Here is a 22,119-nt window from a genome sequence, read left to right as displayed (position 1 = left end):
TTTTCCTGGGATACACCCTGACATAGAGAAGTTTACATGTAAATATCTTTTTCAAATCTAACCTCTATGCAGCTTTGAGAACCCAGCCCATGAGCTCAATCTCTTGCCAAAAAGATGTATTTTGGCGTGGCAAATTTTTGCTCTCCTACAATACTCTCCAATCTGCCTTCTCTACTATTGTTTTTGTTTTTTTAATAAAACCTACTTGTGACTGTGATAATTGATTACTTTTGTTTGAGGTCAAGGGAACTCAGGGGAAAGAAAAGCAATAAAACAATGGGATAAGAGTGAGCATCTGGGATAAAGTCCAGAATTCCTGTTTCACGTTCAAATTTGGTTCTTTCACCATAATTATCCAAGTGAGAAAGTCTCCTTTATTTCTGATACTAAGCTGTTTTTTCCCCTCCTGGTAGATGACATCATGATTTCTTTTAGGAAGTAAAGGAATAAGGAAGAAAGCTATAGCCTAAGTCTTCACTTACTCAGTAATGTTTGGATGGCAAAGCCTGTGTCCCAAAGGAGGAGCTGAGATTCTAGGGTCAGGGCAGATGTAAAAGCAGATAATTTCAGATGCAAATGATACCCATTGATGGGGAACAGAACTTGTTACCCAAAAATATGCCTCTTTGGCACAAACATTATTTTGAACTGTTTTTAAAAGAAATGGAAGACAAAGGAAAAGCTCTGAAAAAGGAGTTTTATGTTACCCTTTTGTTAGAGACAGTTACAAGAAAGGCCTTCAAGACACGAGGGATGACCAAATTTCTAGAAACTTGTCAGTGGAGAAGAACATAACTTAAATCTGCATAACATCTATGTATTCACTTACTATGCTTTGCCTCATAACTCCCATAAGCATCTTCTCCTATCCCTAAGGCTTTCTCTCCTCTTTCATTAAGGGTGTTATTTAAGTATGTTTTGGGCTACTTTGAAGTGTTTTCCATTTTCTTGGGTCTTTCCCAGGAACATAAGCGGTATACATGTGATGGAAGTATGCACCTCAAGACATGCCGATTTGATATTGAATGGTCCATGCCTCACCTTTCGGATATGTAGATTATTTACAGCTAAGGTCAATGAGCCCCTGCAGGCTCATGAGAAACTTTCATGTCTCTCCTAACTAACGAAAAGAATGAAAATTTGGTATATTACCAAATTATATATAAATATAAAACCTAAAAGAAAATTTTCAAATTTTGTTTTGCTTTACCAGATACAGACTTTCTTTCTGGCAGGACAAACACTCAATTACAGAGCATCTGGTCACGTGAATCCCTCTTCTCTTCCTGAGATTCCTCCTCTCACCTTGAAACCCAGCTCTTGTCCCATTAGGGGGAAATGATGTCCTGAGCTAAGCCCATACAGGCTTTGTGGACCCCACCCCCACTCCAGACTAAAGCCATAAAGACATTGGGAAAGACAAATCCCATCACCACCAAGGGAGGGTGGCTGGGACCTGAGGGTGGAGTTTAGCAGCCAGGTTGGGTATAAAAACCAAACACGTGGGCCTTGGGGTCTCTTGCTCTGTCACTCGCCTCCTGGCTTCACGGCTCCTGGCTTGCAGCCAGCTCTCAGAGCGCCATTTGGGATTCCAGATCGGTGGATCAGGTAGGACGCATTTAAAACTTTGTCTCCCACTTTTCTCCCTGAGCTGTACATTTCCTCATTTCCCCTTCCCTTGTAAATAAACCTTTTATGAACCTTTCGCGTGTGCCTGCAGTAGAGCATTGATAAGTCCTTTAAAGCGCGTGGGTGAGGACCCACAGTCAGGCACCCTGTTTTGTATTGGGGTTGCTCTACAACAGTCCCATTCCTTAGCTCAGGATATATAGCCCTGTATATAGCTTTAGAATCCACTTATGTGTGAATTCTCCATACATATGTAATCAAATTTGTCCTTTTATCCTGCTAAATTGTCTGATGTGGATTGCTTGACCAGCTCAAGAAGAACCCAGAGGGGTGAGGGAAATTTCCTTTCTTTCCTAACATTATTAAACTTCTGCTTGTTTTTCTCCTGTTAATCTGTCTTTTATTACAGAGCATGTCTCGGTTGAGAATTTAGAGAGGAAGTAAGAAAAGTATGTTTCCTTGTCCACAACGTGCTATGAAGACTTGACAAAGTGGACTTGATCAGCTCTAGACTGGAGGGAGGAGTTGGAAGGTGTAAGGGAGCAAAATTTGCCTCTCTGAAATGTCTCTTTGCCATAAGGATTATTTTAGGCTGGTGGTTTTAGGAAATAGCAAACATATTATAGAAGGAATTGGGAGGCTGCTGCCCTGAAGGGAGCTGGAGTTTTTGGAGAGGACCTGTCTACTCTGTGTGTGGAGTTCCAGGCATTAAAAGTTCTGCAAACAGAACTTCTTACAGAATTGACTCCTGGTCTCTGAGGACATGCTGGCTTGTGCACATGTTCCCTATTAACTAGAAAACTTGTTTTCGGCAGTAATTTATTAATCTGTATAAGTATAAACACAATTGCATGCTATTTTCTTATTCCTTTTTTCATATATTCCATAAAAGCTTGGGCTGGGCAAGTGAAAGGCAGACTACTCTCGACGGCTCTCTCCCCAGCCTCCCCCTGCTGCAAATTCATTTAGACTCTGAGTCTTCATTAATGGCAGAGAACTTCATGGGCTGTCCTGACCGTGGCAAGAAGGGGCTCTGAAACCTGGATAGAGGTTTCAGTTTTGCAAGAGACATACATGGAAATGTTTCTTACAAAAGTAAAACCTCTACCCAGATATTTAGGAAGGAAATAAAAGGTGATTTATAATCCTTTATGAAAAAGAGTTTGGAGTAGAGGCAGGGATTCTCAGAATGGGGAGCTGAGCGGCCTGCCTGACATCAACATGAGTTTATCAGCCTTTAATTGGGACAAATCAGATGTACGTAAAGACTATCCAAGAATAAATGTTCGAGGATCTTGTTCTGGCCAAGCCCCTTAACTCTACAGAAGGCAGAAGATGAGGCCCAGAGACGGAAGGTTAGGACCTCTGGGCATCTCTTAGTTTACTCCTGCTCAGGAATCCCTGTCTTGGGATGTGCTAGCTGTGAACCCACTAACTCACTGGGAAACAGGAAGCAATGCCTCCTAGGAACCTCCTTTTAAAGAGATGACTCTCACAGTGGCCTTGGGGTGTCTGCCCAAGAAGCACCCCCCTCTGTTCAGGGCCCGCTATGTTTGTGCTGGGTGACCTCACTCAGCCGGCCTTGGAACATGGGCCAGGGAAGCTCTGGCTGGGGTGAGTGGGAACCAGACTCCCGGGGGGGGGTCTCTGGGTGTGCCTGCCAGGGCTTTCTGTGTCCCTGGATGAGGACCAAGGGGAAGCTGCAATGTCTTTATCCAATCAAGAGCTGATGCGCCAACAGGGAGAGCTGGTGTGAGAGGGACGGCGAAGTGAAGGGGGCATGCAGGACAAGCAGTGAGGGCTGTGTGGTTTCAGGAAGAGAGAGGCACAAAGGTGGTTCCTCTTTCTGCAGCCACACCTCCTCTGAGCAGGGAAGCACCTTGCAGAGTCCTCCCCTGATGAAAAACAGGCTCCCCCTCCCAAGCCCTGACCCCAAGCCTGTCATTTTCCCAGCAACTTGGAGGGGCCTCATATGTGCAGGTGAGAAGAAACATTTTCTGTTTGTGGCATCTTTGTGAAGAACTTTGTAGAGTTCCAAAAGGGGCGTCCGCTCTCCCAAGCTCTATGGCTACATCCCCATGGGTGATTTCCACAGGCACTCCCATCTTCACCTTCCAGAGCAAGCCCTGCTGCGTACAGCTAGGGGAGTGTCCCTGCACCCACAGCCAGCAGTGCCCCCGCACCCAGGGCCCTGGGCAGGGAGTGTGGCTGTGGGCACAGTGAAGCATGTCTGTGGTATAGTAGGGCCCGGGGAGCAATGAAGACCTGTCTTCCCTGAAGCAGGAACTGTGAAAATGACCCCCTATAAGTTCCCATTGGAATCCTTGTGACCATGACAGAAATGCATCAGAGGAATCAGGGTGAAAGCAAATCAGTCCCTTCAATGTGTCAGCCATCAGGATGGGGCACTGGGGAAGGTGTCACCCCCTCCCTGCCCTCCAGCAACCTCACACCTCTGCCCTGGAGTTACAACACATGCCAGCTTCTGGTGAAGATGGAGCCAAAGACACCTGGCAAGTTTATTTTCAAGGTCTTGCTAATGAATGAGGAAGTCAGCCCAAGAGAGGCAGCAGGGTCCCAACACGGGGGCAAAAAGGGAAGACACGCAGAGAGTTAAGCCAGGGAAGCTCACCGCTTTCCCCAAGCCTCGCCCAGCCTGGGGTCTGTGGACGCTAACACTGTCTACGTGATCTGAGGGAACCGGAAGAGCCAGAGGGTGATGGGAAGCCAGGGCCAGAGGGAAGTGAAGGCTGCTACCCAGTGACTTCTCAGAACAGCCCTGCCAGGAGGACAGGCAGGAGGATCATGGGCCAGACCACCAGGAATCCTGAAATGCAAGAGAGATGAGTGTTAGGTGTCAGGCTCTGGAACTCAGCAGCGGAAGAGAACCAGCCCCTGGCTTCTGGTGCGCAAGGGCGACAAAGGCAGACGATCCAGCATAGGACTGGCAGGGAATAATGGAGCTGTCAGAAGCTACCAGAAGATAGGACCTGGGCCTCCCTGATGCAGGGGTTAAAGATAATGCTATCAAGCTATCGCCAGCCACTGAAGCACGAGTTTGATCCCTGGCTTGCCAGAGAGCAACCCACATGGTGCAGCAGACCTTCCTGTCTCGCCTGCTGCTCCCCTCAGCAGTGTATTTCAGTAGATCCAACTGTTTTGCTCCCCACTCTCTCTGGTGAACCCTCTCACCCCCTATACCTCTGGCCTACACCCCAGTTCTTGTATGCATAAATAAATAGATCTTTAAAAAAAAAAAGATAGGACCCAAATTCCTAATGACCTGAGGCTCAGAACTGTACCCCAGGGAGTTAGCGGGCAATAAACTATTGTCTAAATGTAGGGAGATGCAGGGAGTGTTTGTCATAGACGCCAGCATTACTTCTTCTAATACTGAAGAGGCAGAAAGACAAAGTTATGGAGCACTGCCTGCCTCTGTGGCCTGATGACAGCCCAGAATCTCAGCTCTACGACTAGCTGTGCAGGCCCAACTGAGCCTCTCTCTGCCTCTGTTCCCCTGAATACAAACAGACATATTACTAGCAGCTATTATCTGGGGGGATTTTTGTAAGACTTAAGTGAGTCAATTCCTGTCAAGTATTTGGAACAATGCCTGGCATTTGGTAAACATCACACAAGTGCTGATTTTGAAAATGAGAGTCTGGGAGGTTTTTGCACATTTCTTTACATTCAGTGTTTATGCATCCTGGGAGATCATGGCCTTGCTTTGGGGAGGGGAGGCACTAGGAGAAGCTTTGCACCCCCTCTCACCATATGCCAGATTACAATCTCCCCCCATGCCCTAAATTTCAAATTAACTTGTTGTTTTCCTAGAAGGGAAGGGGAGAAGACTATTGTCATTATAATAAATGTGAGCGTATGACTGTCAGGTTGCAATTATGAAATGAATGTTGGTGTTCAATTAAATCCAAAACAGCAAAAATGGTTGTGGGAGATACACACAAGGAAAACCCTACTTGCCTTCTTGTGGTGGCTGCTTTATCAGAGTGAATCTCTCTTCTTCCAGATGCCTCTAGAATCTGCTATTCACCCCAGATATTAGTCAATTTGCAAACCCTACTGAAAAGCCAGGCCGTTCAGACACTGAGCTCACCTAAAGCACCAGGACTGAAAGGGACTGAGACCTCTGCTCTCAAGCTGCTTTAAGTCTGACCTGTAACTACTCCCTCCCATAAGTGCTACTTTTTTGAGCATTGTCAGAATATTAGCACTGAGCATGGGAAGTCCATCGTGAACTTCTTGGCAAACTTTTAGATTATTGTCTAGCTGGGATTTGAAGATGGGTATAACTTCGACATATCTGGGTTATCGAATACAGGCCACTTTCTGGGGTAGCAAAATCGTAATAGTATCGCTTTCTTTTGGTCTCAAATATGTTCCTTGGACTTGCCTGCCACTTAAACTCTAATTAATTCATCAGAACTCCATTCAGATCTTACCACCTGATACATTTTTCCCTGATCTTTTCCAATACGGTTAATTACTTCTCAGTGAGTTCCCTGTCCACTGTGTACTAATTTGGGATTTATTTGCTTATAAACGTGTCTCATTTTTGTAATTGTTCGTTCTGCCTATGGGCTTTGTTCCTCTTATATTTGCACACTGGTTCCTTTTTCTTACTTGGTAACTTTATATTGCCTCCTCTGAAAAATTTTCTGACTGATCATTCAATTGTATCGTTTTTCTTCCTATATTTTTAGCAGAACATATCAAACATCGGTTGGGCACACGGCCACCAAAGATAAAGACTATCTTTCCCAGCTTCCTCTGCAGCCAGGTGTGGCCATTTGACTAAGTCCTGCCTAATGAGATATAAGCAGAGTATAAGGAATTGACTTCTTCCCTGTTCCTTCCATCCTGCTGCCTAGATATGAAAGTTTGAGCTCCAGCCGCCATCTTGGTCTATGAAGACCAATGGCCACACCTTGGAGATGGTGGAGGTGTGAGCTGGAAGGGCCTGAATTCTTGATGACTTTGTGGTTCCACCCCACGACCCTGGGTTGCTTACCTCTGGACTTCTTTATGTCTGAGAGTAACACACTTCTGTCTTATTTAAGGTGTCATTACCCAAGCCAGTAACTTTCCACCCCATCAACCTTTTTTATTTTTAAATCACCTTAACTTTTCATTGCCTGTTTCCCAAATGGAAAGTAAGCTCCATGAGGGCCTGTGTCTGTTACCACTCCATCTTCAGTACTTAGAGCAAAGCCTGGCACAGCGGCTACTTGATAAATATTTGTTCTAAGATGACTTGCTCCCTGTTGGACTGAGCATCTCGACAGCCAATCCTGGGTCTGATCCATTTCAGTCTCCATGTTGCCTAGCCCAGGGCCTGACACTAGAAGAGACTACTTGAATGTGCACTGAAGTGAAAGGAAGGAGAGAGAGCCCGGGGGAGGGCTGAGGGGAGCCAGCGGAGCTGTGTACCTGCAGTGTCAGGGCTGCCACTCACGAGACCAAGAGACTGGGCTGGGCCACCTGAAGACAAGAGCAGAAGGAGAAGGTTTGCTTAGACTGCAGTGAGTGTGGCACACGGCTGCTGCTCCAATCCCTTCTGGGCTTGGCATCACACCACTGGCAATCCACTCTGTGGGGCACCTGTTACTAGCAGGCACCTTTCTAAATGCATCCCATTTAGAATGGATTTGAAATGCAATCCCCCTAACAGATCTATGAGGGCAGTCTTATCCCCACTGGACAGATGGGAGACTGAGGCTGGGGATGGGTAGACTTCCTATGCTGACCTGGCTAGGAAGTAACAGGGCTGGGATTTGAATCTCAGTTTGATTTCAAAGTGGAAGTTCCTTGCCCCTCATCTACCCTGTGACACCCCACGGGGCTTCAAGGTGAAGGCCCGGTAAGGGGCAGGACACCCAGGGCAGAACCTCCTTCACGAGACAGGCTCAGTTTACTCATTGTGAGAGTGGAAGGGGTAGTGGGGTTTGCTTCACAGGCTACTGTGAGCATTCCATGTGCTAATTCATAGGCCGTGTCTTCAGCTTAGCACCAGGCTCAAATCCTCCTCCTCAACATCGCCACTCCTACATCCTAATTTCTTTAGGACAAAAGCATGCTTTCCTTCTTTTGAGTTTCTTGACTCCTCCATTCTGATTGGAATAAAAACCATGACCACTAAACTGCAGGTAGGATGGGTGAAAATTCTAGGAGCCGTTGATAAGCTTGCCCAACCTCCCACCTATCATACTGTCAGTGGCCTTTGAAAACCAATTGTTCACCAGACAACAGCACAGTTGGGTCAGGATTTAGAATTTATCCCAAAGGGACTAAGAACATGGGAGCAGGCAAAACAAGGGAAAGGACTCAGGATTTGGAATGAGACCCAGCTGGGTTCAATTGTTACTCCAGCTTCTCACGAGTGGGTGACCTTGGGTACATCACCTAGTCATTCTGAGCTTCAGTTCCTCACCCATGAAGTCAGGGGAGGATTGAGTGAGGAATGGACACTGAGAGCTCAGTCAGGCCTTTAGCAGTGGGGAGGCCTGGCACAAGTGGTCAGTGCTGGGGCATTGTCACCCAAAGCCCCTCTTGGAAAGACAAACCGGCACTGAGGAGGCAGAAAAAGACTAGGTTTTTGAGTTGGTGACTGCAGGGACCTGTGGTCAACTGTCAACTCTTGTCCAGCTGGCCTTATCTCTAGGACTCACCTTTCCGAGTGATGGGTCCCAAATCCAGAACCTGGTCTGAGTTGATGGCTGTGATTTCACTGCGGAGTTGTTTTCCTGAGCAAGACTACAGGGAAGGAGAACTCTGGTTATGCGACAATTTAAAGGCATGGCTCCTGTCAGATTGCACCTGCAGTGGGGGGGCAGCTCTGGCCTAAGAACCAGGCCCACCCACCCTGTGGCCCTAACTAATGCTGCTCTTATCTCCATCTGGAATTCTTTCTGCCGTGTCATGCACACACAGGTTTGAAGTTCATCTCCATTCTCTTAGTGTCCAATTTGAGACAAACAACATCAATTCTCTACACTATTATTCAATAGTACTTTTCTGTGTGTGATAGTTAAGACCAGCCATGTCTACACATGCAGGCACATAGTATTACCTGACAAAGTCAGCCATTAGCAGGCGAATGGGGGTCAAGAACATGGGCACAGGAGTCACACGACAGCCAGGGCAGATCCCAGCTGATCTCTTCTACCTGTGTGACCTCTGGCAAGGGAATGCTCTAAGTTTCACTTCCCTCATCTGTATAACGGGGCTGAACAAAGAATCTACTTAAAGGGTTGTTGTGAGAACTACATTAACTATGGCATATGAAAGTTTTAGTAGTTCTGGGATGGAGTAAGCACCACACAAGCCAACTATTATTATCTTGTGCCAAGGAAACTTACTGGACAGGTGCCTCCATCTGATCTGCCTCTTAGGGACACAGTGACAGTTTACAGGTAAGCTTTTAGGAAGACTAAAGTCCAACCATTCATCCTTCCTTCTTCTCTTCATCACTCCATCCCTCCACCCATTCATCATCCAATTCTTCAACTCTTTATCCATCTGTCCAATCTCCTCTCCTCTCCCCTCCTCTACCTTCCCAGGCCCTCCCCTCCCTTCCTTCTGTCTGTTTGTCTTTCTTCCCATTCATCCAGGATTCCAATAAATACGTATGGAGAGTCTACTAGGTACCAAATCCCACGCCAGGCTCTGAATAGCCCAACCCAGAATGATACTCACTGGCTTGCACTGTTGAGTAACAGAATCACAGAGCTGAATCTCACAATGCAGGAATACCAGGTCATAATGTCCAATAAACGCAAACATCTGAACTGAGAACCGGCCTTCTGAAGAGACCCCATTCTCTTCCACGAAGATTGTGGAATCAATGCGATTTGGACAGCTGGGAGGGAGACAGGGCAAAGTTCTAACTTCTAGACCAGCTCAGGAGTCCTGAGCCCCTTGCCACATTTTAAATCTGTCCCCAGTATAAAAACACCATCAGAGAGAATGAACATCCCTTATACCCCTCCACAGACAACATGGACTCTATTCCTGCAGGTTACCCTAAGCCCACATAGTTTAAGTTTTAGGGGCACAGTCTTTGGAATGAGGCAGACTGGTTTCAAGTTCTTACCAGCTCCACTTTGCAGCTAAGTGATTATGAACCTACTACTTAAAACTTATAGTGTCTCACTTTTCTTATTCAAAAAGTGGAGGCAGGAATATTCATCTCCGAGGGTTGATGTGAGCAAGACTGAATCAGCTAATTCATGTACACCACTTAGCACAGAGCTTGGCACTGTAGCTAAACTCAGAGAGAAATACCGATGAGTATTATTTCTGTGGTTTGAATCATGATCTATATACATGCGTTTTCTCTTCGTTTTCACCAGTTAACAACAGTCAGTATTTTGTCCCATAGCACTAGCCATTCTGTTTTCATGTTGATCATTCAGTATTACTATCCGCACATTGTCCCTCATTACTTAATTGATAACCCATTTTTGAACTGCGAGCCTACTGCCAAAGTTATCCAGAGTACTGCAATGAAAAATAGTTATTATTTCTTTACCCTGCTGACCTATTTTGCATCAATGCTTTAGGCTAAAAGTTCAGGACTGATATTCCTGCTCAAGAGGGGTGGACATGATATGCCACACCAAATGATTTTTCAAAAGGGCTCAACCAGGGGCCTCCCTGGTGGCTCAGGCGGTTGAGCGCGGCGTTGTGAAGCTGTCGCAGCCTCTGCAGTGCCAGTTCTATCCCCGCCAGCCTCGAAGCAACCGCAACCTACATGGCAAGCAGACCTCTCCTGTCTTGCCCGCTGCTCCCCTCAGCAGTGTATTTCAGTCAGTCTGCCTGTTCTGCTCCCCACTCTGTCTCTGGTGAATCCTCTCACCATCCTGTGCATCTGGCCTGTACCCTGGCTCTTGTATAAATAAAAAGAAAATATTAAAGAAAAAACAAAAACTTTAATACAAAAAAAAAGGATCAAACACTTTACTCAACTTCCAGGCAGACATGAAGGGATCATTCCACCTCACACCCCCCCCATGTTGGCCCAAAAAATAACCCCAGAGGACCTCTGTGGTAGCACAAGGGGTTAAGTCTCAGCACTGGGAAGCTATCCACAGCCACTGCAGTATGGGTTTGAACCCTGGCCAGGGAGCTGACCCACATGGCGCAGCAGACCTCTCCTGTCTCTCCCGCTGCTCCCCTCAGCAGTGTGTTTCAGTAGATCTGCCTGTTCTGCTCCCCACTCTGTCTCTGGTGAATCCTCTCACCTCCCCACTTCTGGCTTGCACCCCAGCTCTTGCATGCATACATGCATAAATATTTTTAAGAAAACAACCCAGAGTTGTCCCATACCCATTTTTGATGATGAAATATTTCACAGGGTCATTCTTCTTGCTCGTGGGCGTGGCGTAGCAATTCTTCAGCACCAGATTGAAGCGGGACTTGTCCCCTGTCTCCAACATGGCACCCACATAGAGCATGGATTCTACCGGCAGCACAGCCTCTTCCCCTTCGAAAGGAGACACGTAGTTCCCGTCCTTGAAGAGGGCCATCCTGACGACAAACTCACCCTTCCCATCCACGCTGATATTCTGAGAACTGAGAAAAGCGAAACCACAAAAGGGGAAACATCAGGTTTTGAGCACCGAGAACTAAGGAAATCGAGTCCCATGCATGGGCACGGTTATAAAGGCCAAGGCACATCTTTGATTCCTGAGTGAATTTATTCAAACATTCATTGAAATCAAGACATTGACAGAGAAGTGAACCTCCCGGCTTCCCACGAACTCTTGTCTGCATCAGGGCTCACCCCTCCATCCCCGCCTCCCTCCCCTGGTGGGTGTTCCATCTCCTCCCCTGCAGGATGGGGCTTGGCACCAGTTTTGTGGATTCACAATTTTCAGCAGCAGGTCACCTCCCTACAGCCACAATCTTGAGTGGCTTGCCAATTTTAAGACCATAAACGATGGCTTCGATGGATCTTGTACCCTAACACAATGCAGTCAAAAACTAGAAAATCGAACTAGAAAATTTCCAATCCTGCCATTCTGTGAGCCCAGGAGGCAATGAAGGGAGTGCTAAGGGCAACCCTGGACTTCTGAAAACTCGAGAAACTCCATTGGCAAGTCTAGAAATGCCATGGAATTCATTGAACAGGGCCTCATTCTAGGCACAGTGATACAGCAGCAAGCAAAATGGGCAAAACCCCAGCTCAAAACCAAATTGCTACTTGGTTCTATGTCTGGTGAATTCGGGTGCTGTTTATCTAGTCAAAGCTGATCTAGGCTTACATCCTACTTGCGCAAGCTTAAATCCTGCTCCCACCATTCTCTCTACCAGGATGAGGTCAGAGGCCCTCGTTCCCTTATCTCTCAGCACCCCACGCTTCTCCTCCACTGCGTTCATCCCACTTGTAAATAATTATTGATATAATTAGTTGTTTAATGCTTTTCTTCCTCAAGAAAAACGACTTTGCTGTGGGTTTTTGTTCCTAAGCATATTTAATTAAGTTTCATGTTGCTGCATTGCTTCATAACGATAATCTTTAATATCCACAAAATATTCCATGTCTGCCTTGTTCATGCTGAACATTACTATGTGATCAGCAAATATTTGTGGATCAGTGCTCAAAGGAACAGAAGCTCCTGAAGGAGGCAGGTGGGCACCGCAAGTCTTGCTTGAAGTGACCCATGCCAGAGGCATGGGTCAAAGGCCAAGGTCAGCAGTGTACCTTAAAATGGGCCGCAGAGCAGTCTGGAGGCTGTGGTACATGGTCAGCGGGTAGGCACACTGGAAGTTGATGTTGAGGTTGTTGTCCCTGATGATGACATTGCTGGCCAAGGAGAGGGTGTTTTCGTAGATGGCGTGAGTTTCGTTTTTCTTGGGCATAAAAACAAGACCACATGTCTATTTGTGTGTATGTGTATAGGAGCATCTAGAGCTCACAGCCGTGTGACTCCACTGTTGGCGTTGCTCGTCATGGTGCCACCTTGCCTTCTGACCTCAAGGAGGCACGTGGGCCTCCTCCCTATGGCAGTGGCACCTTATGGGGACGGGAATGAGGATCCTAGATCAGAAACTAGAACTAGAACAGTAAGATACTGACCCTTGAGAAGAGTCAGAAGCACTTGGCTTACTCGTCTGTTGACCCCTCCCACATCACCCCTAATTAAAGTAATCATAATCATCGTGGCTTACCTTTACTGGACTCAAGCATCAGACCTGTCCTAAGCTCTGTTCGTTGACCAAGGTGTATAATCTTACATGCCTCCTAGAAGCCCAGAGAGGCTAAGTAACTTGTCCAAGTTTGCACAGCTGCTGAGAGGGGTCCTACTAGTCCAACTTCCACCTTCTGGCTACAGTTGTGTGAAAACCCACTCACCTCCAGAATGTTCCCACAGGCAGCCACCTGTGTAGGACTGGTCATCGACAGCCAGTTCCCTTCCTCTTTTTGCATGAAATTGCTGCAGTTCGAGTCTCGCAGGTAGCCAATGACCTGGTCCTCAAAACCCAAGGCTTCCAGCTGACACTTGTCCACAAACACTTTCATCTCCTCAGCCCCACAGTCCAGCCGAGGATGCAAATTTTGAACATCTGGAAAGCAGAGAGGGGAGTAGGTAGAGTGGATGGGGATCTAGAAGCAACAGACAGACCACATTCCTTGCCTTTGGGGGAAGTCATCACGTCCTCCAGGAGTGGGGTAGAGTAGAAGGGGTCTGGGACTCAGGTGGGGTTCAAGCCTGGGTTTGCTGCAGTGAGGCTGACAAAACAGGCCCAGGTTCAAGATTTCCAGGCACCTCATGTACAGGTTTTTTTGAGGGCTTTCCTCTCTGATTCACGTGGGGAATTGTGGTCTCTGGGGAAACAGGCCTGTCCCAAATTCCAGACCGGAATCAAAGCTAGATCTGCACTGGAGAAGCACGCACCTTCCTGGGTTTCCAAAGCCGACATGTCTGATCAGGTCCAGAGCCCTTGTATTCATTCATTCATTCAATCATTCATTCATCCAACACTATTCAAAGGAAACTTCTCAAGCATCTACTATCTGCCAGGCACTATTCTAGCACTGCTAATCAAAACTGACAAAACCTCACTCTTCTAGAGCTAGCATTCTGACAGGGGAGGTAGAAAGTAAATCAAGAGAAATAGAGTTTCTGAAACCCCCCAGCCCCCTCTACCACCTACCCAGCACATCTCCCTCCTCCAGCCCAGAGCCTTGCAATCACTCACCAGAGGCTTGCAGGTCCTTTCTGCAGACACAGCCCCAGACGCCACCGTCGACAAGCTTACACTCCTCCTCTGAGCGACAGGTCTTGTTACACTTGTCTGGCACAGTGGTGGGTTCTGGGGATGCAGAATGAAGGGAGAGGATAAGGATGCAGAGTAGGGTGGCCCTGAGACCACCAAGGTCAAGGGCATGGAAGTCCTGCCCCAGGCCAGAAATTCACCACGATTCTTAGTGGCAGGTCAAGCCTCAGTCTCAGATTTCTTGACTCCCCAAGTGGTGATGTAAAAGCCCTGAAGTTGCCTTCTTAAGACTGACCACATGGCAGACACCGTTCTGAGTACTTGCCACAGGCTAGCTCATTCACATGCCCTGCTGGCTACGTGGGGCCGGCTGGCATGAGGGGAAGCATGTGGAATATGGGGCCTGGGGCCCAGGGTTCACATCTCAGCTCTACCACAGTTCCAGCTCTGTGATATTGGGACACATCACTCTGCCTCAAGCCTCTCCACTGAGGACAGTTATTATAGTGCCTGTTCTATGTTGATTAGAAGTTTTTTTTTTTTTAAAAGATTTATTTATTTATACAAGCACTGGGTACAGTCAGAAGCGCGGGAGGGTGAGAGAATTCACCAGAGCCAGAGCGGGGAACAGAACAGGCAGACAGACGAAGTACACTGCTGAGGGGAGCAGCGGGTGGCAGGAGAGGTCTGAGAGCCATGTGGGACCCTCGCCGGTGGCTGGGGATCGAACCAGCTCTGCAGAGGCTGCCAGCAGCTTCTCAGCCCAGCGCTAAACCACTGGCCACCTGGGTAGGCTCCCTCGATTAGAAGTTTAAATGAGTTAATAACCTGCAGCCCTCAGGATAGGGACAAGGACATGATAAGCACTGTACATTACCCTTTTTTGTTGCCATTATCCTTTTTTTTTTCAGGTCAGAAAACAGACGTTCAAAAGGGTAAATTAAACTGAGCCTGAGTCTTAATAGGATCCTGCACATACATACAAATAATTACATAGGTCTTGTTAATTAATGTTAATTTAACGGTGTATTCACACAAAAACAATCAGGAGATTTCACCTTTGAATCTGAATTTTTGGCTTTACTTGAAACATAGGACGGCCGTGTCACCTTGGGCAATCTCCCAGGGGGCAGGAAGGGCCAAGCGCTGGGTGGGGGCTCTTTGCCTAGACTCCTTTAGATCTGCCCCACCCACCCTCCTGAGCCCTGGACATGTCCCACAGCAGCCCTGACCCGCAGATGCCAGTGGCTCTCTCTGCTCACCTGTGCAATATGCCAGATTGCAAGCGGGGGCGCCCTGCAGTCGGTACACATAGTAGTTGTCCTGGCAGGCCTTCACCTGCACCTGGCTCTTCCATAAGCAGCAGTTGCCGCTCCAGTGGGCACAAGCTGTGCGGTTGACGATGCCCTCCTCGACCATGGGGTGGGACCCATTGAGCCACATGGGAGCGGCTGTCTGGCATCGGAAAGGTGGGATGCAGACCTCGGGCATCTTGCTTCCTCCTTCCCCCACAAAGCGGTACCAGCCGAACAGGTTGGTGTCACACTTCAGGGTGCTATCGTTTTCGTTCTCTATGCTTCGGAAGGGTTCGTCCAGGACGGTGTAACTCTCGCAGGGGTCAAAACAGACTCCAGCCTGTGGGGTGCCAGGGTCTCCACATTCCAAGTCCAGCACCTTGGAGCTGGCCTTCTCCTGTTTTCTGTAACCTGGGAAGTGAAGTGTGCTGTTGTTAACTGAGCCAGCCCAGAGCCTGTGCTTTGTTTATCTCCCCGACACGCTCTAGTTTGGATGTGCTGAGGGCTCAAAAAAAGGACAAGAGGCACATAATCCATTAATTAAACATCAGTCCTGGGGTCAGAATAATAATGAGGTCTTCGGTGGGATTTTATAGTCATGGAGAACATCAGAGTTCTGACCATAAATAAATAAAATTGAAAAGGAATTAAAAATCAAGAAATAGGGCCTCCCCTGGTGGCGCAGCCGTTGAACGCTGGGCTGCGAGGCTGCCCGCAGCCTCTGCAGCGCCGGTTCATTCCCTGGCTGCTGGTGAGGGTCCCACAAAAAAAAAAAAATCGAGAAATAAGGTCATTTTTCCTGTTTTTCTCTCTGCTAGTGGGGAGAAAAGGGAAATACCTACACAGCCCTGGGGGCGTCAGTCACGCTGAACTGGCCCCTGGGCTTGTGCAGTGCGCGCCTTAAGCAACTGTACATGTGCTCCTGTCCCACCAAGAGTTGCTCTTCTCATGCTAAATGTAATACAGGCTCATTGGAAAAAAGCCTCAAACATTATTGAAATGAATAAGGTAGAAGTGAAAGTTGTTTTAAGTCCATTCTCTCCCCCAGCAGTAACTGAAAATATGTTGTATCATCTTCTGGTCTTTTCTAGGCGGATGTTTAAAATATAAGATTTTCTTTTAAAATAAAAAATGTGTTTGATGCTATGCAGGTTTTTTCCCCTTGCATTTTTTTTAATTTAATGTTTCATAGATGAGCTTCCATTATCAGCTCATCTAGTTACAGATCTAACACAGGAACTGTCAGACTCAGCACTGTTCTGTCCTCACCACGCTGTTGTGGGGGGTCATTCTGTGTATTCGGGGATATTTAGCAGCGGTCCTGGGATCTTTTCATGTGAAGCCAGTAGCACTTTCCTCCTAAAGTTGCCTCCAGTTGCCAAAACTCCTCTGGAGGGCAAAATCACCCCCATAGAACCACTGGCTCAAAGGGACCCCTGTGTGATTGCTAATCACAAATTTCAGATTCAGGGACTGCCATGTGAAGCTGCAGAGGAGTGAGAGGGAGTGGGAACAGGCTGATCAGTCTGGGTTTAAATCCATTTCAGCACCTGCTGACTGGCTGACCTTGGCAGATGGTTGAACTCCCCTGAGACTCATCTGCAAAACAACACCTGTGAGCTAGTTGTTCTCAAACTTCATGCATTCCCACGCCCCAGTGGCAATGTTTGCCACACCAGTGCTCTGTCCTATTATGCACTAAATATGTTTCATTCAATAATTGTCTCTAAAGATTCATTTCATCCTAACGAATAAGATCTGTGTTAGCCTAGGTATGATGTACTAGTTATATTTTTTAATATCCATGGGAATATATATATATACAATCCTTCAAAAAATTATTTAAGAGTTCACCAAGCACCCCACCGTCATCTGGGATATATTTACCCTGATTTGGGAAATAAAGCCCAGATCAGAGGAGAAAGAAGATGGTAGGTGGAAAATGCCAAGTACAGCATCTGGGTGCTAACAGGAGTTCAAGTTAGTTCTCTAGTTCTGATTTGTTCAATACAGCGGGCACCTGAATGATGAGCCAATGCTGGCAGGACCCCATTGTCTTAATACAACTCCGAGGGACTTTTAGCAAAAGCGGTTTGTAAGCCTCACTTATGGATGTGCCTGCTTGAGGGAACAGAGTTGCCGCACATGTTACTCTTGGCCTGTTTCCTGCTTACACTGTATTTTCCCAAGGAAAGGTAGGAGCCGAGTCCCTTTCTCCTCCCCCCTAAAACCCTACCTGCAGGTGATGCGAAATTTCCATCCTGGTGTCTAGCCCAGAACATTTCCTACAAGTTCCTAAAATGCCCAAGCCATAGATCGTTGGAAGAACTGCAGAGAGATGATCAAATCTAGTTCATTTGTTTTATAGACGCGCAAACTGGTTTGGAGGGAGGAAGCACTTGCTAAAAAAAGGATACAAAGAGCCTGGATATTCCAAGTTCTCATAAATCCTGGAGCCTCTCTCTCCCCCATATCTAATAAGGGAAGTTATGTTAACTAGCTCTGATTTTCCTTTCAGGGAGTATTTCTGATTTGATTCTGAGAGACTATGACTTGATTCTGGCTCCTCTTATTGTGTCCCCTTGACTTCTAGCTTCTGGGTCACTGCTTCAGACATACCCCTGTTCCTTTCACTGACCCTGAGGCCCCTTCTCTGCTCACTCCCCTGGTATGGCTGGGCCTCTGTGATACCAGGCGAGTAGAGCACTCACCTTCCTCCTGTGTGGATGCCAGGGTCAGAATGTAGGAGGCCAAGGCCAGCCATAGAACAGAAGAGCCCCCCATACTTCCCAGGAGCCAAGACACGCAGGTCACTCAGCAGTGTGCGGTTTTTCCATGCACCTAGGGGAGGGGAAAGAACCAGAGATGATCAGGATGGTAGAGGGTGTCCTCAGGGTACCAGGGTAAGAAGAGAAACACATCAGTTCAGTATCATCACCCTACTAAGCCCCTTGCATCCCTTGGCTCATTTAAGGTTCTCAACCACCCTCCAGGGAAGGTACTATTATTGTTCCCATTTCAAAGAGGAAGAAGCTGAGACTCTGAGTATATTCATCCCAGAAATATTTACTGATTATATTAATCCCAGAAATATTTACTGAGTGCCTCCCATGTGTAGCCACAGTGTTGAAAGATAAATAAGTTGCATAAGTCGCACACCCAGGTTCTCAGAAACGAACCCAGGATTGCCCTCAGAAAGGGCTGTATTGTTTCATTGCAGGCATGACTTACAGAAATAAGGTGGGGTAATAAGAGGGGTTATTGCCAATCTCACTTGCCAAGGGCGTAAGGTTCACAGCAAGAAAGCCACAGGCTATCTTAGAACTGGCTGCCAGTGCAGAATGTCCTAGAAGGTCTCAGATTGGTTCCTATTCAGGTGGTGATAGAGCTTTTGGAGACTGGCTGGAGGGGAAGCTTATGGTGCTATGAATACCTACAGAGAAGAGTCATGGCTGCCCCTGTGTGGTTCCCTTTTCCCCTAACAGTTCTATGCATCAGGCACTGTGCTAAGAGCCCCCTGCAGTGTCCTCTATGGGTATAGATTTCCGTGAGGCTGGGCCCACATCAGACTAAGCTCCTTATCGCTTCCCCTAGCACAGTGCCTGGTGCACAATGGCTGCCCAATAAAGGTTTAAGAGATGAGTGAATAAATCAGTGTGTGTGTGGCGGGGGGGGGGGGGGGGGGGGGGGGGGGGGGGGGAGGGCGGGGGGCAGGAAAGGAGGTAGAAACAAAGTGCTGTGAAGGGCCTGCCAACTCTCAAATTAATAACATTTCCTCTTCTGGGAAAGTCTTTCCTCAAGTGAGCACGTCTTTGGATGACTTCTTAAAGCCCCAGGAAGACTTTGGTTGAAGATAGATATCTGTTTCTGGAAGGGATGTCATGGCTATGTTAGAGAATCACCCAGGACAGCTAATTCTGAGAGATGAGATCCTCCGTAGAGGCCCATCTTCCTGGTAGGGGTGTCTGGGGAGAAGGGTGCAGGGGCATCTTGAGCTATGGAGCAATCAGCGGGCAGCTGGGATCAGCGCTGGACACAGAGGGCTATCTGGAGTACATGACTTAGGGCTAAGTTCTAAACTCCTCGCTGGTTCTGAAAGTTTCCAGAAATAGATAACCCTGGCAAGTCCAGTGAGTTAAGTGCAAGGGAGAACCCTCTACTGTCAGAACACAGTCTTGTTGGGTCTTAAATCAGGACTTACCTTGGAATAAGAACACAGAGTGATCCTTCTCCTCTGGCCAGCCGTGGGAATGTGAGCCTGCTGTGAACTGTTGTTTTATTGCAATTCCCGCCCATGTGGCTCCCCATGATTGGTGCTGAGCTCTGACTGCAGTTAAGCTCCTAGCCATACACGGGACTTGCCGAGTGTAGGTAAGATAAATGATTTGCCACAAAGGATGGCAAAAGAGGGAATCTTTGCTCACCCCAATGGAAACCCTTCTAACAGTCTCACCTTCTCACGAATGCTTCTGCAGAAACCATGGGCATGTGTCCTGAGTGCTGAGTGCGCTGGGTACTGCATCGCAGCCCTACTTCTCACATTTAATCTTCACAATAAACCAAAGAATCTGATGCCATATTTATGACCAGAAACCAAACACTAATCAGAAGGAAGCCAAATACCCGAAAGGATGTAGAGAGAAATCAAACAGGCACTTGTTTACACAGTGGCTTTCCAAATGTACCTTGTGTTCTTGTGTAATCCCCTTAGAACACTTTTGCTTCTGTCTGAATGCCACTTAGCTTGGTGTCTCCTTTGAATCATAAAGCATTCCCCTCCAGTCTCCACTTCCTCTCCCAAGCTGATTAGGCAATATTCCCCCTTTTCACAGTCAGTTCCTCTGTCCCTCTTCTGACTTCTTCATTCCAGTCTGAACTATGTAAATGTCATCTCTTCAGCCACTTTATTGGGTATTTGTTCCCAGCACTGGGCCACTAGATTTGTTTGCTGTTTCCTCTGGGTTCTCTGCATTTCCTTGACTCCCCTGTGCCACTGTTTTTTAGTCTCCTCTACCTATTTGGATACTTGTGTTCTACCATTATCCTGATCATTACCTTCTTCCTCCAGCTGTCCTGGAGAATGCTGGCAAGTCTTATTTTTTTAGTCACTCTGTATCCTTCCCCGCGGGGGTGTCAAGTTATCACATGGTGTTGAGTATCATCCATAGTCTGGTGACTTCCAAATCTGTATCTCATCCCTGACTACCCCCTCAAACTTCTGATCCATCTGCCTAGTTGTCTGCTGCACCTCTTTGCTTTGACTGAGATGCTTGAGGCAGTTGTTCCAAATCTGAGCTCATTGATTGCCATAAGATGCTCTCTCCTCATTGCATCATCTTATCCTCATCACTGGCACCACAGCTCATCTGGTCACTAAAGCTAGAAACCTGGCTTCTTCCTTTCTATTAGGTTCTTTTCCTTTCTAGGCTCATTTCTTTCTCCCTCAGCGCTCACCAAGTCTTCAAATATTTCTTGAATCTGTCTTTCCTTCTTCATCGTCACTTCCTAATCCTAATTTGGGTCACCACCATCTCTAATGGGGTTGATTTTAAAAGCTGCCTAATGGTTCTCCTTGCTTTCATTCTTGTCCCTCTTAATACTGCTCTCTCCCCTGCAGCCAGACACAGTATTATCTCTCAGCATCCTCCACTCCTAGCACTCAATGCTTCCTGAGATCTGACCCCTCTCCACACCCCCCACCTCATCTAAAGCCTCAATCAGCTTGAGGTTCTGTGCTCCAGTCAGTCTGAGTTTCTCTGAACTCTTCCCCAACTCCAAACGTTTGCATAAGCCATTCCTTCTGCCTGGCTCACTCTATACCAGCTTCCTACTATTTATCGTTTAGAGTCACCACTTCCAGGAATCCCTTCTTAAGCACAGGCTCACTGGTGGTTCTCTTCTCTGCTCCTCTGCTTCCCTGGGCTGATTCCAGTCCCACCCAGTTACCTACTATCTTATCTGTCTCCCTTTGAAGGCTGTAAGGGCTTTGGGCACAGGAAGCCTGCTCTGCTGTTGTAGTCAGCATCTAGTAAGTACTAGCTGGGTGAATAAAGGGACAACAGCACAAAATGCATGAGATCTCCCCTGTGAGTAGTGCCCCCAGTGCATGACTGTCCAAGTTTCAGTCACTGTCCTGCCTCAAGCCTTGGCACTTGCTGGTCCCATTATCGCCACTGTTCCTCCTCACACATCTCCTTGATTAACTCCCTTTTCGCAGCTTCTGCATTTCAGAAAGACCTCCCCTAACCAATCTATGTAGAACAACATTCCCATTATTCTATTGTCTTCCCCTTTTTTCTTATTCCCCAAAAGTGCTGTCAGCACCTGACATCTCACATCGTCATAGTTTAAATGTGCCCTCTTTGTAATTTTTTGGCAAAGAGTTTTATTAATTAGCACGGCATGACACCTTGTATTTAGAATATAACTTGCTGAGCACTTATGATGAGAAGCTAGGACATAAGGTCGTATTTAAAAGAAAGTACCATACAGTTCATATAAACAAAACAGACATGGAAAATGTAATTTAGTTTGTGCATGACAGCAAAAATGGCAGCTAATTTTACCAGTGTCCTATAGATAAAATGTAAAATGTCTTCAATTAGGGAAATTTTAAGTTGTGTTGTTTTATGTCACACTCTTTTATATTGTTCTGCTACTTGCCAGAGAAATACAAACCAGGCATTGCGGTTCCTACGTTTCAGAAAACATATGATTTGCCATCTTCAGTCAATAAATGTCAATCAATCCCAAGTAGGTTACTTGTAAACCAAAATAGTTTCCTACCCCTCTTTTAAATCCAAGTTCCTTACCAGCAAGGGCTCTATTCTGATTCCTTGCTGTTTCCTTGGTGCCCTGGCCTTGAACATATGCTCAAAATATCTGCTATATATTGAGCCAAATAACTAACTGATGGAAAACAAGAAAGGAAAGAAAAAGAGAAGGAAAAGAGAAG

The 22,119-nt window shown here is 46.9% G+C and overlaps 1 protein-coding gene across 1 annotated transcript; it reads right to left on the bottom strand.

Annotated features, from left to right (window-relative positions):
* Nucleotides 1–4,120: 4,120 nt before the first annotated feature.
* On the bottom strand, nt 4,121–19,403 carry GP2 (glycoprotein 2). The gene is made up of 11 exons (XM_037507515.2): nt 19,366–19,403; nt 17,876–18,005; nt 15,132–15,575; nt 13,852–13,965; nt 13,004–13,215; nt 12,353–12,501; nt 10,975–11,220; nt 9,343–9,505; nt 8,316–8,400; nt 7,078–7,128; nt 4,121–4,456 (listed from the first exon to the last, which is right to left on the bottom strand). The coding sequence occupies exons 2-11, from the start codon at nt 17,946–17,948 to the stop codon at nt 4,398–4,400; spliced, it is 1,596 nt and encodes a 531-aa protein (XP_037363412.1). The 5' UTR covers nt 17,949–18,005; nt 19,366–19,403; the 3' UTR covers nt 4,121–4,397.
* Nucleotides 19,404–22,119: the final 2,716 nt, after the last annotated feature.

Source organism: Talpa occidentalis, unplaced genomic scaffold (genome assembly GCF_014898055.3).
Source record: "Talpa occidentalis isolate TD23 unplaced genomic scaffold, MPIMG_talOcc4v2.1 talOcc4.12, whole genome shotgun sequence".
Taxonomy (NCBI): domain Eukaryota; kingdom Metazoa; phylum Chordata; class Mammalia; order Eulipotyphla; family Talpidae; genus Talpa; species Talpa occidentalis.
Note: the sequence above shows the minus strand (reverse complement) of the source record. Positions and strands in the feature narration are given on the sequence as shown.

Bases quoted from the DNA above. Each gene is read 5' to 3' on its own strand.
- GP2 (XM_037507515.2), bottom strand. From the start codon at position 17,948: ATGGGGGGCTCTTCTGTTCTATGGCTGGCCTTGGCCTCCTACATTCTG. The intron at 13,216-13,851 runs GTGAGTGATTGC...TCTGCTTTCCAG, and splicing joins AAAGGACCTGCAAGCCTCTG to ATGTTCAAAATTTGCATCCT. The intron at 11,221-12,352 runs GTACACTGCTGA...CGCTTTTCTCAG, and splicing joins GCTCTGCGGCCCATTTTAAG to TTCTCAGAATATCAGCGTGG.